The sequence below is a fragment of the Oncorhynchus mykiss genome, chromosome 30, assembly GCF_013265735.2.
Source record: "Oncorhynchus mykiss isolate Arlee chromosome 30, USDA_OmykA_1.1, whole genome shotgun sequence".
Classification (NCBI taxonomy): Eukaryota; Metazoa; Chordata; class Actinopteri; order Salmoniformes; family Salmonidae; genus Oncorhynchus; species Oncorhynchus mykiss.
The window spans coordinates 17375597-17390284 of record NC_050570.1 but is presented as its reverse complement, the minus strand read 5'-3'; the positions used below and the strand labels follow the sequence as shown (position 1 = coordinate 17390284).

The window sequence follows — 14688 nt, the reverse complement described above, 5'->3', positions numbered from 1 at the left end:
AAAACATCACTGCTCTAGAGGAGATCTGCATGGAGGAATGGGCCAAAATACCAGCAACAGTGTGTGAACACCTTGTGAAGACTTACAGAAAATGTCTGACCTCTGTAATTGCCAACAAAGGGTATATAACAAAGTATTGAGAAACTTTTGTTATTGACCAAATACTTATTTTCCACCATAATTTGCAAATAAATTCATTACATTTTTTTCTCATTCTGTCTGTCATAGTTGAAGTGTACCTATGATGGAAATTACAGGCCTCTCTCATCTTTTTAAGTGGGAGAACTTGCACAATTGGTGTCTGACTAAATACTTTTTTGCCCCACTGTATATAGCTAGACACACACACCTACTATTTTCATATACTCTACCACTTGTCTTTGTCTGATGAAGATGTAGGGTTGCACTACTAGTGCGTGGTCATCCCTCCAGCATGTCTGTGATGTTGTGTAATGGGTAGAGGATAGGGTCATGGAGAGGATGTTCATTTAAGAGTCCTACTGCCGGTGGCTGCGCCTACATGCCTCAGGTGCCACATATGCTTATTTACTGTACCACAGCCCAGTCCTCTGTTTCCCTGTCTCTGGACGACCCTCTGTCACTAACTACAACGCTCCTCGCCTTGTCCTGCCTGCCCACACCCACATCTGTAAAGCACAGCCACCCCACTGGACAAAAACTGGTTGAATCAATATTGTTTCCACGTCATTTCAAAGTCATCAATGTAAGGGCATTTTGTCGTACTTTTTTTACCCCACTTTTAACCTAAATCCAATGACATGGTGAAATGTTTTGTTGATGTCACAGGGAATTCACGTTAGTTGACAACTCAAAACTAGACGTGCAAATCAAAACTAGACGTTGAACACTGCCTAGTGGGACAGGTGTCTCAACCCTCTACATTTACAAATGGCCTAGAGTGAAATCTGACACTGGAGGTAATTTACGAACGCACCCTTTATAGCGTGCGAGAAAATATGTATTGCATTGAGTCATTTCAGAGTTGAATTATGTCCTTTATATTGTAGGAAAGAATATTGCTCCAAAAGGTTTTTAATAACAACAGAGAGAAGAAACCACAGTGAGGTGATAATGAAAGAGCTACGATTTAGATGGAGGTTGGTAGTTGGTAAGACAACACCATTGGGTGCACAGCCTAGGAGGTTGGTAGTTGGTAAGATAACGCCATTGGGTGCACAGTCTAGGAGGTTGGTAGTTGGTAAGATAACGCCATTGGGTGCACAGTCTAGGAGGTTGGTAGTTGGTAAGATAACACCATTGGGTGCACAGCCTAGGAGGTTGGTAGTTTGTAAGACAACACCATTGGGTGCGCAGTCTAGGAGGTTGGTAAGACAACACCATTGGGTGCACAGCCTAGGAGGTTGGTAGTTGGTAAGATAATGCCATTGGGTGCACAGTCTAGGAGGTTGGTAAGACAACACCATTGGGTGCACAGCCTAGGAGGTTGGTAGATGGTAAGATAATGCCATTGGGTGCACAGTCTAGGAGGTTGGTAGTTGGTAAGATAACGCCATTGGGTGCACAGTCTAGGAGGTTGGTAGTTGGTAAGACAACACCATTGGGTGCACAGCCTAGGAGGTTGGTAGTTGGTAAGATAATGCCATTGGGTGCACAGTCTAGGAGGTTGGTAGTTGGTAAGATAACGCCATTGGGTGCACAGTCTAGGAGGTTGGTAGTTGGTAAGACAACACCATTGGGTGCGCAGTCTAGGAGGTTGGTAGTTGGTAAGACAACACCATTGGGTGCACAGCCTAGGAGGTTGGTAGTTGGTAAGATAATGCCATTGGGTGCACAGTCTAGGAGGTTGGTAGTTGGTAAGATAACGCCATTGGGTGCACAGCCTAGGAGGTTGGTAGTTGGTAAGATAACGCCATTGGGTGCACAGCCTAGGAGGTTGGTAGTTGGTAAGATAACGCCATTGGGTGCTCAGCCTAGGAGGTTGGTAGTTGGTAAGATAACAACACCATTGGGTGCACAGCCTAGGAGGTTGGTAGTTGGTAAGATAACAACACCATTGGGTGCACAGCCTAGGAGGTTGGTAGTTGGTAAGATAACGCCATTGGGTGCACAGCCTAGGAGGTTGGTAGTTGGTAAGATAACGCCATTGGGTGCGCAGCCTAGGAGGTTGGTAGTTGGTAAGATAACGCCATTGGGTGCACAGCCTAGGAGGTTGGTAGTTGGTAAGATAACAACACCATTGGGTGCACAGCCTAGGAGGTTGGTAGTTGGTAAGATAACGCCATTGGGTGCACAGCCTAGGAGGTTGGTAGTTGGTAAGATAACACCATTGGGTGCACAGCCTAGGAGGTTGGTAGTTGGTAAGATAACGCCATTGGGTGCGCAGCCTAGGAGGTTGGTAGTTGGTAAAATAACACCATTGCGTGCGCAGCCTAGGAGGTTGGTAGTTGGTAAGATAACAACACCATTGCGTGCGCAGCCTAGGAGGTTGGTAGTTGGTAAGATAACACCATTGGGTGCACAGCCTAGGAGGTTGGTAGTTGGTAAGATAACGCCATTGGGTGCACAGCCTAGGAGGTTGGTAGTTGGTAAGATAACGCCATTTGGTGCACAGCCTAGGAGGTTGGTAGTTGGTAAGATAACACCATTGGGTGCGCAGCCTAGGAGGTTGGTAGTTGGTAAGATAACACCATTGCATGCATTTTGAAAGCCACCCTGGCTTCCTGGCATCATTGTGTGCAACTAGGGGAGGATATTTCACATAGCATTACTGTGATGGAGTGTGGGTCATTGGAGGGTGACATTTAACTTAATGTTCTTTTGAACAACAACTCTGTGGCGTTAACTCAAACTGACTTTGCTTAGACGGATAGATCGTTTGGAAGTGTTTGTCAAGGACCTCACCCAATCCCGGTTTAACCTCAGAGCAATGCTGTCTGAATGCTGCTCATACAAAATCTCAGCTTACCATTTGTCACCCAACAATGAGGTACCGTTTATAGTCAGTCAACGTAGTCAATACAATATTTTGTTTGTAAAAACAATGAAGAAAATAAAGATAAGACAATGGTTGCTGGTGAAGGGGCTGGTCTGGACCATTGTCTTGTCTATGGATCTAGTATCCATACGTTATCCATAGCCACCCATCTATCGTAGATTGTGAATCAGTGGTGGTAGTGGTATGGGTAGATGGGGGGTCTAATGACGCAGGTAAGGTTATGTCATTGTCAGTGTGTCATGACCGTGGACTGTGACATTTTTTCATTTGTATTATTCAGCGGCTGTTTCGAGAACCCCTCACGTATACAGTAAGGGTCTTTCTATAAACTAGGGTACCAGTGAGGATTTTCCTTGTTACAGCTGTTGATAAGTCATTGATAATTAAATCAGCAAATTGTTTTAATGTCATTACATTCAGATTACAACTTCACACATCATCATCTAATCTAGGAAGGAATTTTCCTAATGACAGTCAAGTGATGAACAGCTGGTGTGTGAAACAACAGTGCTGGAAATAAGGTGTTTGCGAGTAATGTCCAGAATATTTTGGAGTCTCATTTGTTAAGCCCGTGAAGACAGTTGTGCCCCGATCCACGTTGGATCTAATACTCCTAGCAAATGGATGTTGATAATCTGTTGTCTGCTTGATTTACAGGAGGGTCTCGTTTTGATTTAACAGAATAAGCATCAAGGTAATAAGTTCATGTTTTCATATGTTTTTGTGCCACGGAGTGGACAGGATAGACTACCCAACGCTACGCTATCCTACACAAAGCTATCCTACCCAATACTACGCTATCCTACACAAGGGCCACTAGGCCATGTAATCCATTGTCATTATACACAGAATACTTAGAAGGAATAGCGTTGGGTAGTCTATCCTACACATAGCGTATGTATTCTGTGTATAATGACAATGGATTACATGGCCTAGTGGGCTTCTTCACAACATTATCTGGTAATGAAATATGACAAATACATTTTGCTTTCCATGTTGCACCTGCAATTTGAAACAATATAAGGGGCTTGAAGTAGCCTACTTTACTTGAACTTGAATGTGGAGCTCAGAAATTATTGGAAAGGCCTACCTTGAAAATCAGACATTTCCTCAATTCGGTGCTTGAAAATGCATTGCAATTATTGTAGCCAATTTAGAAGTTCTCCTGCTCCCTTATAATTATCCTTGATATCATTCTTGATCCATTTTTGTGAGAGATGTGGCCCCTTTCATTTTGTTTCCAGCTGCTTCAATTGAAGGATGTTGTACTACTCTGTAGCATTAGTGGCAATACGTATGTAACTTTTTGGGCAACCTAAATTCACATAGACATATGAGTTATAGATCTATTAATCTATGCTTACCGTTCTTAAGTTTTGTTTTTGCATAAACAGCAGCTTCAAACAGCTGAAACAACAATATTTTTGGTTATGGAAAATATATTTCACAGTGGTTTAGATGGTACAATGATTCTCTACACTATACTAGCTTATTTTGTCATACAAACGGAAATTAGGCAAACTATTAAAGTTTCAGCAACTAGGAAATGGCAGATTTCTGCATAGTGCACCTTTAAAACCACGTGTGGTTGTTATGAGGATGACAGTGTTTAATGTTGGCTTCAACTTTGCTTTCCAGAGAAATTCTTCCATTAAAAAAGGAACCTTGTTTTTGGTCAGTTTGTCATTATAAAAACAGTGATGGTGATATTCAAATGGTGAGATGAATACTACCCCTATTCATGGCTTTGTTATGTGTGTCTGCGGCAGCCACATAGACTACAGAAAAATCGCAATGCATGTATCAAATCTATTTAGTCAGGCAATGTCCACATTATTTTTCACATATTTTAGAATGTAATCATATTTTGAATAACAATGCATTGGCAAGGTCCCCAGAAAATGCATTCTTCTCAAATTGGGAATTGCCTACTATTTGGGGAGGGGGGATAAAAGTTAGGCCCTATATGTCAAGTAGTATAAGTTGGCCCCATTATTTATAAAAAAGACCCATAAGCCCCCTCCCAACCCATCCTCTGTGTGCCATTGGGTTTCTCCATACGATACAAAGTAATCACTGATGATTTTAATAGAAAGCCTCTATAAAGCACCTCTTACTCCTCTATAAGGCCTCTATACAGTACCTCTTAGTCCCTCTATAAAGCCTCTATACAGTACCTCTTAGTCCCTCTATAAAGCCTCTATACAGTACCTCTTAGTCCCTCTATAAAGCCTCTATACAGTACCTCTTAGTCCCTCTATAAAGCCTCTATACAGTACCTCAGTTCCTCTATAAAGCCTATATACAGTACCTCATAGTCCCTCTATAAAGCCTCTATACAGTACCTCTTAGTCCCTCTAGAAAGCCTCTATACAGTACCTCAGTTCCTCTATAAAGCCTATAAAGCACCTCTTACTCCTCTATAAAGCCTCTATACAGTACCTCTTAGTCCCTCTATAAAACCTCTATAAAGCACCTCTTACTCCTCTATAAAGCCTCTATAAAGCACCTCTTACTCCTCTATAAAGCCTCTATACAGTACCTCTTAGTCCCTCTATAAAGCCTCTATACAGTACCTCTTAGTCCCTCTAAAGCCTATATACAGTACATCTTAGTCCCTCTATAAAGCCTCTATACAGTACCTCTTAGTCCCTCTATAAAGCCTCTATACGGTACCTCTTAGTCCCTCTATACAGTACCTCTTAGTCCCTCTATACAGCCTCTATACAGTACATTTTAGTCCCTCTATAAATCATCTAAACAGTACCTCTTAGTCCCTCTATAAAGTCTCTGTACAGTACCTCTTAGTCCCTCTAGAAAGCCTCTATACAGTACCTCTTAGTCCCTCTATAAATCATCTAAACAGTACCTCTTAGTCCCTCTATAAAGCCTGAAGAACACATGAACATAATATGACATCCATTATAGAGCAGACAGCAGCCATCATCAGTCACAGTACTTTGCATATCGCCTGAGGACAAAAACACACTTACGTGTGCTATTTACCTCCTTGTCCATCTCCTCCGACCTGCCCTGTCACCATAATGTCCACAGTGGTTCCCCATACCACTCCTGGCCTGCTGTCCTCCAGTGGTGGCTGCGTGTCCTTGCCTGCTGTGGAGGGCCCAAGGCCCAGACTGGTAGTGCAGCAGTGATCCATCATAGGACTATGAGGTGGAAGGTAGAGGGGAAGTCTGGGAAATAGAGCCCATCCAGAGAATCGATTTTCATGCTGGCCTACTATGCCAAGTGCCCACGGGCTTCCCCATGCTGGCTGGGTATTACTACTTCTGATGATGGGACCTCAGAGAGAAGTACTGTGTTTTAGACTGAGGAGGACATGCTTATGTAAAGTGTGAGTGGGTATGGTGGTGGAGCTGAAATCGATGCGAGTCTATCACTTGCAGTGGAAACGCTGGAGAGATTAGATGATGTGCTGCCTGCTGGAGAGATTAGATGATGTGCTGCCTGCTGGAGAGATTAGATGATGTGCTGCCTGCTGGAGAGATTAGATGATGTGCTGCCTGCTGGAGAGATTAGATGTGCTGCCTGCTGGAGAGATTAGATGTGCTGCCTGCTGGAGTGCACTACACACACCCACACCTCTTCCTTGCTACCTCTAAGCAGTATCCAACACCCACATATCCTTAAGTATGATCCCCAATTAGAGACAACGATAATCAGCTGCCTATAATTGGGAACCATACTCAATCCCAAAACATAGAAACCAAATTACTAGAACACCCCCCCAGTCACGCTCTGACCTAAACACCATAGAGAACCAAGGGCTCTCTATGGTCAGGGCATGACAACTACTTAAGTCATATTTTGTGGACTCTGTACTTTACTTTACTATTTATATTTTTGACAAGTTTTACTTTTACTCCACTACCTTTTCCAAATGCATGTTTACGTTTGTCTTGTTTGGCAGAACTTCTGCAGCACCCTCTTGCCCTGTCCTCTCTTAATGTCCCTCATGTTTCATCATGTGGAGGCCTCACATTAAAGGCCTTCAGGTCAGCCCTTCAACTCCATAACTCTGAATTGGTATCTGTAAATAAGGACAGACATCATTTGGTAAACGGCTCTTCTCATCTACACATTCTCTGAATTTGCCATCCACTTTGTCCGCTAATAGCTGTTATGCAAACACAGGTGAACGAGGAGAAGCGGACAAACAAGGCTGAGGTGAATATAGTGTTGCAAAGATAAAGACACAACCCCCTCTATATTCTAAATCTGTCTCTGTTGCTAACCTGTGCTTGGGACTTTGGAGCTGAAAAGCCACACTTTGCCAGAATCTCTCTGGGTGTTTTCGGGGGCTGCTAGGTAATTCGCTCCGGCCAGAGAACTGATGAGTTCAGGGTCACTGTATCCACCCACTCCACAGTCTGTGTTCATCTGGCTGGCGCTGTACTGTATAGTATGGTCTCTTTAGGAGAAATGGGAGAACTATTGTTCTTGGCTGTGTGCCCCCCATAAGTACAATGACTTAATATATTATTCATTCGTTTTTACATCGACCCATGCCTGGGGAATTGCCATATGATATTACACTCCCATTGTTTATTCAATACCTCTGCAGCTTAAATTTGATGAATTTGAAAATCACACAGGGCACATAGAAAGATATGCTAACAAGACCATCAAGTAGGCCATCATTTTATTTTGCTCAAAAGGACCTTGTATGGGCTTTCCAGGAAGATACTGTAACATTTAAAGGGCAATTAGATTGCATTGTGTGGTCCTTAAGCCTGGCAAAATAAATCCTTGAAATCGATAACATTTGCATTTCCTAAATATGCCTGACATGCATTTCCTGTGTCTCTTCAAAGCTGTACTGTACGAATGCATTTATCCCTTTAAACTGATCAGAAGACATTATTATCAGCTAGTTTTAGGCTGTGACAGGTCGACTAATGGGTATACTTATTCCTATGTCTCAAGATCAATTTAAATCAGAGCGTGTAGATCTTAGGAACATGAAAAGAATGTTTAAATCATCCGTGGGAGTTGAAAATCCTCAGACATTTTCTGTTTCCTCTCGAGTGTCACGGGTCCTCTCTGATCACACCCTGTGTTGTGTGTGTGAAGGTGTGAGGGGGTTGGGTGTGTGCATACCATATTGTGTCAGAGGGGAGGAGACTATAACACAGTGTTAGAGTTCTCAGAATTCTTACTAATAACCCCCCAAAGGAAATGACATTAATCTGGGACTTTAGCAGCATTTCTGTCTAATTGATTCATACATTTATGGCACACTGTGTAGAGTGCATATTTCATGAGGCGTTGCTATGTTTAACCATTCTAGGGCATGCTCCTCTGTTCATGATTTCACTGTGTTCATTTATGGCTTGTAGTAAGTAGAGTATCTGTGTGCTCGGGTGACACACAGAACACATGGCTTGGGGACTTCCTCATGCATGAACTAATGGGAGTGACAGGTCTCATGGGGTTTTAATACATTTACTCCTTCGTAAGCCCACCATTTAATGAATATGATGTTATGGAACGCGTTAATCCTGGGATGTTTCATGTCAAAGGTATAAACTGGAGAAAATGATGGATTGAGGAAGGGATTAACGCTCTGATGCAGGTGGTCATTATCCTGTGGAGTGGTCTGTTATATGAGATCCAGGCAGAGTTCTTTCAAGCAATATGGAGATGTAATGGAAGTATTATAGTGTTGTGCGCTGGGTCGTAGCCTTGTGTGATGGGTGACATTGCCTGAGAGCTACACTAAAGAGTCAGTTGAACACTATAACACTCGCTCCCGGATTGAACACTAGATTTTCTGCCCAGCGGTATTGCTTGATGTTGGAGCATGGAGGCATGACACACAGGGTATGAGTCAGTTAGACAGAGTCTTGGTGTGATCTTTAGATCTTTAGATCACACTATTGTTTCTGACCTATTTATGATGAGTAAATGAACTTTTCACTCATTATCTTCTGGGGTCCTTCCTCTAAACAGAATAATAATTTACTGGGAACTCAGACCGGGTTTCCCATGGTGTGTAACCCTCTGAGACTTGACTCAGAGCACTAGCTGTAATTGTACTTCAGTGCGAAGTTAATTAAAACCAGTAATTGTAATTTTACTCATTTACAGGGTTTGATCTCAACTGTTGGAGGGGATATACATGCACTGATTTGTCTTTGTCTGTTTCATTCTCTCTCTTGGTCTCTGTGGACAGGTGTCTGGAGCAGTGATCCAGACCCAGTGGTGCAAAGGTAGTGAGGGGACATGGCAGCTGTTCCAGGCCTGGGGTGGCCTGGCCTGCTACTGTTGCTGCTGACTACTGTGGCCTCCACTCAGAGCCAAGGCTGTCCCCAGCGCTGTGAGTGCATGGCCAAGCTCAAGTCTGTGGCATGCCAGGGCAAGCGCCTGTCTGCCTTCCCCGACGGCATCTCCTCGGACACACGTCTGCTGGACCTGAGTGGGAACAGGTTTCGCTGGGTGGAGCATGGCGACCTCCTCTCCTTCCCTCGGCTGGAGGAGCTGGACCTGAGTGAGAATATCATCACCGTCCTGGAACCCAACGCTTTCTCCAGCCTGCAGAGCCTGAGGGTGCTGTCGCTGAGGGGGAATCAGCTCAAACTGGTCCCCATGGGCGCCTTCTCACGCCTCACCAACCTCACCACACTGGACCTGAGCGGGAACAAGATTGTCATCCTGTTGGACTTCACCTTCCAGGACCTGAAAAGCCTGAGGAACCTGGAGGTTGGTGACAACGACCTGGTCTACATCTCCAACAAGGCCTTCCTGGGCCTGGTGGGTCTGAGGGAGCTCACCATTGAGAGGTGTAACCTGACCTCCATCTCCAGCCAGTCTCTGTCCTACCTCCGCAGCCTGGTCACTCTGCGCCTGCGCTACCTCAGCATCTCCTCCTTGGAGGACCAGAACTTCCGTAAACTGGGCGGGCTGCGGGGGCTGGAGATCGACCACTGGCCTTTCCTGGAGCACATCTCCCCCCACAGCCTCCAGGGCCTTAACCTGTCCTGGCTGTCGATCACCAACACCAACATCACCTCCGTGCCCACGGCCGCCCTGCGCAGCCTGCCCCAGCTCATCAGCCTCAATCTCTCATACAACCCCATCTCTGTGCTGGAGTCCTGGGCCCTGAGGGACTTGGTCCGTCTAAAGGAGCTGCACTTGGTCAACACCAACCTGATGACGGTGCAGCCGTATGCCCTCGGCGGCCTTCGGCAGATCCACCTGCTCAACCTGTCCACTAACGCCCTGGTAACCCTGGAGGAGGGTGCCTTCCAGTCCGTCAATACCCTGGAGACGCTGCGTGTGGATGGGAACCCTCTGTCCTGTGACTGCCGCCTGCTCTGGATCCTCCAGCGCAGGAAGACCCTCAACTTTGAAGGGAAGTCCCCAGTGTGTGCAGGCCCCATGGAGGTGCAGGGCAGGGCCCTCAGCGCATTCTCAGACTCTGCCCTCTTTGACCACTTTACCTGCCAGAAGCCCAAGATACGCAACAGGAAGCTGCAGCCAGTGACTGCCAGGGAGGGCCAGGTGGTGTCTTTTGTGTGCCGGGCGGAGGGTGAGCCCACACCTATCATCTTCTGGGTATCTCCCCAGCGCCGCCGGATCACTACCAAGAGTACTGGACGTGTCACCGTCCTACCCGAGGGAACGCTGGAGATTCGCTACGCCCAGCTGACCGACACCGGCACCTACATCTGCATTGCCAGCAACGCCGGGGGCAATGCCACCTACTTTGCCACGCTGACCGTGAGTTCACTGCCTCTGGACGCTGCACTCATGGCCAACCGCACATACTACACAGGTGACCTCAACGAGACCAATCTGAACGACACCAAGGTCTTCCTCAAGTTCACCTTGGACCTCAAGACAATCCTGATATCCACAGCCATGGGGTGTTGCTTGTTCCTTGGCGTGGTGGTTTTCTGTTTCCTGATGCTGTTCGCATGGAGCCAGGGCCGGGGACAGCACAAGAATAACTTCTCAGTTGAGTACTCTTTCAGAAAGGTGGACGGCCCTGCAGCCAGCGGCGGACAAGGAGGGGCCCGCAAGTTCAACATGAAGATGATTTGAGTCAGAAAACGGCTCACTCTGTTTACTAGTAGACTCAGATGGGGACACAATAATAACTTTGGACTTTATGATTCTGATCCCTATTGGTTCAGAAATCAACAAATTAGGTGATCTAAGACAATGTACTAAAACTTTGTTTTGTATTTGTAAATGTCTGTATCAACAAAAAGTAAATAGGTAAATGGATTTGGTACAGACACATTTTTTCTCATTTGCTATTTGTGTATTGTGGTTTATCTTGTGCAGAGGAGTCTGGATGATAGTTAAAGATGTCACTAAATCCCATTGACTGTTAAAATTCTAAACACAACACCCCTGCACAGCTCCATCTGTCTCTCTGCAATGCACCCTCCCCTTTTAAGGTTCTTAAAAGAGGAGGGTGACCTGGAGCTCTGAGGTATGGGAACGCATGGAAAAAATGACCTTTATGTTAAAGCATTGCATGCATTATCACCGCTTTTGCTTCCTGGCATAGAGCAGTATAGTAGAGGCACTTGTAGAAGTTGCACACATGGGGCAAACATTTGTAGTCTAGGGTCTGGGAAAAATGTGGCCTTTTATATTTCTTGCAATTCTACATAATTTTAGATGACTGGAGACTAGCAGAATATTTTTTATACCTCACAAATTATTAAATTGTCAGGCTACTTTGACACTGACAAACTGAGAATCTGAGATCAATAAAAACGACCTTGTCTTGAATCCATCAGTAGCCTAGGCCTAGGTTTGTGGAGACACATATTGTACAATATGAGGAGGAAAATATAGTCATAAAAAGGTTTCCAGTTTCACTGACTCAACCAATGATGAGCAGCTCACTCATGGACATGGCCGATGCGCTCGTGCCAAAAGCTTGTCGCTCTCGTTTTACTTTGTAAGACAATGCTGTTCGCTTAATAGGCCTGTTTGGAAGTTGATAACTTGGTAGCCTACAATCAGATTAGTATTGTTTTTTCGGCAGGATCCCTTTCATTTCCAACCTGTGTTTTCTCGCGATTGCATTTTAAATATTGCGAAAGGCCTGTTTTGGCTGCATGCTGTTCACTGACAGATTTGCCTCGCGTTCCTGACTCTCAGCATGCCTTGTGATTGGGCTACACACAATCCACAGCAAGGCTATTTAAAAAAATATATTGATTCTCTGTAGCTAAATTATAGTCCAACTCCTGATGTAGTATTCAGAATTATGTCATTTCTTTCTGAACATGGAGGTAATTCTATTACTTTGGCAAATGTATTTGAATTCATCATGGGTGCTGTGGCACCTTCAGCACCCCTCCTGCGTATATGATTCTATAAGGAAATAAATGATGAAGTGCAACTCTGGAGAGATGAGAGTTGAGAGGCTCATGTCTATCAGAACAGGGAGAGGGAGAGAGCTCATAGAAAGTGAATCTCATTCTAGTTATGTGAGGGATAGATGCTGTCTTCTCTCTCTCACCGCAGCTCTGGCCATGCGTTGGTGTATAAAGGTTACAGTGTTGCGCCAACCATAAACCCCCGCCTGCCAACACAAATCAATTCTTAGAATATTAGGCACGTTTTAACATGACGTTTTTCAGGGGGCAGCCAGGAGAATTACAAAGGAGAACTTGAATTAACTCTGATAGCTTTTATTAGGATTTTTACATTTCAAACAGTGAAAATTATTTGTCACGCAACGAGAGGTACCGGATCCTGATAAATGGGTTCTGGAAAGAAGCAGTCAAAAACTGAGAGGTGCCGGCTCGCTCAAATTACGCCCTGCTTAACAGTATTTTATATTGTACACTCCCAAGCTAAAACCATACAGAATGACTCCAAATGCAAACTACATTACAGGAGACGTCCAACCTCATCTGTCATTCAACAGCATTAAATGCTGCTTCACATTTGACTAGTTTCATTTTTCAAATGGATTTGTTACGTAAAGTACCCTGAATGACCAAGTGAAAAATGTATAAACCTGGTGTACAGGTGAGTGATCACAAACAAAACCAGACACAATTTGCTATGGGATCAGATGGAGGTGGTGTATTTAGCAATAGTGACATGCCCTCAGACTGCACCCCATCTGAAAATGTATACAAAACGTTTTGTGTATGTATATTGTTGTTGTTGGGTGTTCAGATTTGTTGTCTCAGTTTCTAAATTACTTGCTATATAACCTTTGTTAATTCGTCATTGTCTGATTGCAACTCAATATTAGGCATGTGTTCTTAATGTTTTGTACCCCCAGTGCATTTTGTAATCTTTAAAAGCTATTGTGGTTGATCATAATGTGTTGTAAGTCAGATTTTATGTGGATAATTCTAAGTATAATTTCCTAACTGGTAATACCCAGTAATTTAATTATTATCAGACACAGATTGCCTGGCACAGAGATTTGCCCTTTCTGTGCTTTCTAAACAACTTATAAAGGGCAAGCGTGCAGTGTATTTGATCAGTTTCCTCTTTTAGGCTTAGGAAAGCAGTGGGAAGCCTGGTGACCAGCAGTGACAGTGTTTCTCATCAGGACCCAAGTCTCAGAGATATGCAGGAAAATGCTAATGTGACAGAGACCTTGGATGCTGGAAGAGAGGTCACAATGGAATGGAGCTAGGCTGTGCTAGAGGGCCTTCCGTGCCCAATCACAAGGGCTGACATCATTTGCGTTCTGCAGATTAATTAGAATAGGATCAGAAATTATGTGAAGATTACACTGTTCTTGAATATTTGTAAAATGTGTATTTGATTATGATAGCAGTATTTTGTATATTTTGGAAGGGCAGTTATAGCTAAGGTTTTTTGAACAAGTAATAGGCAAAACTGTTTAATCATCCCTCTTAGCACTTTGTGCAGGTTCCTAGCACATACTGTAGTCAACATCCGTATTAGCACTGTGCAGCTGCCTAACACATAATCATTATTCTCTTTCCACACTACAGGAGAAAATTCTTATTGGGATTTAGGGTGCTAACGTAGCACGGGATGTGTGAAACTTACTTCTCAGCCTGAAGTGTCCCGATTTGCGCCAGCGAATAACTAGCATTTCGCACGGCGCTGACTTTTCAGGAGCACGGTCACGTGTGCTAGCAAGGCAGAGGTCCTGAGTTTGCGCCAGGTATGGACCAAATCGTGAGAAAGTGGTACTTGCTAAGCAAGCAGCGTGACATCCTTTACACACTAATTTCTGATCCGTCATCGGGCTGATTTAAAGTTAATATCAACATCTGCCTGTCTATCTGTGGTTTGGCACTATGTCATGCTAGTTCACTGGCTCCATAGATCGTTCCCTCACTCAATGCCCCATTGCCATCAGTCCCAATAGTTTACCTTTGCAGCCCTCTGCTGGAAGAAGCGTAATCTACAGCATCGTCACTGGAGAGAGGTTCACTTCATTCTGAATATATGTACAACAACGTGTAGAACAGAGAATCATGTCAGCTCTTCATTGCATTTCTATCTGCAATGTTCAACAACTTTTGGCAACTGATCCTGGACCTGAATGCACTGCACATTTAGCATCAGGCCTTCATTGAATACTAATAATAAAATAACTACTTTTGTGTTCTGTGAAAAATAACAATATGATAAACATTCCTGCGCTTCAGCATCCTAAAGATTACATTGGTGTGGTTTACATTGTCCTGCAAATGTTGGGATAATTTTGTATATTACTGTAT

General features: G+C 44.2%; 1 protein-coding gene across 1 annotated transcript in view; it reads left to right on the top strand.

The window, feature by feature from the left end:
* Window positions 1-13195, top strand: part of LOC110521441 (leucine-rich repeat and immunoglobulin-like domain-containing nogo receptor-interacting protein 3) — a 42282-nt gene extending 29087 nt beyond the window's left edge. The window contains exon 2 of the mRNA XM_021598988.2: window positions 9174-13195. Coding sequence (XP_021454663.1) covers window positions 9224-11044 — 1821 coding nt within the window. The 5' untranslated portion in view covers window positions 9174-9223 and the 3' untranslated portion in view covers window positions 11045-13195. The remainder of the gene's footprint in view (window positions 1-9173) is intronic.
* The last annotated feature ends 1493 nt before the right edge of the window (window positions 13196-14688 follow it).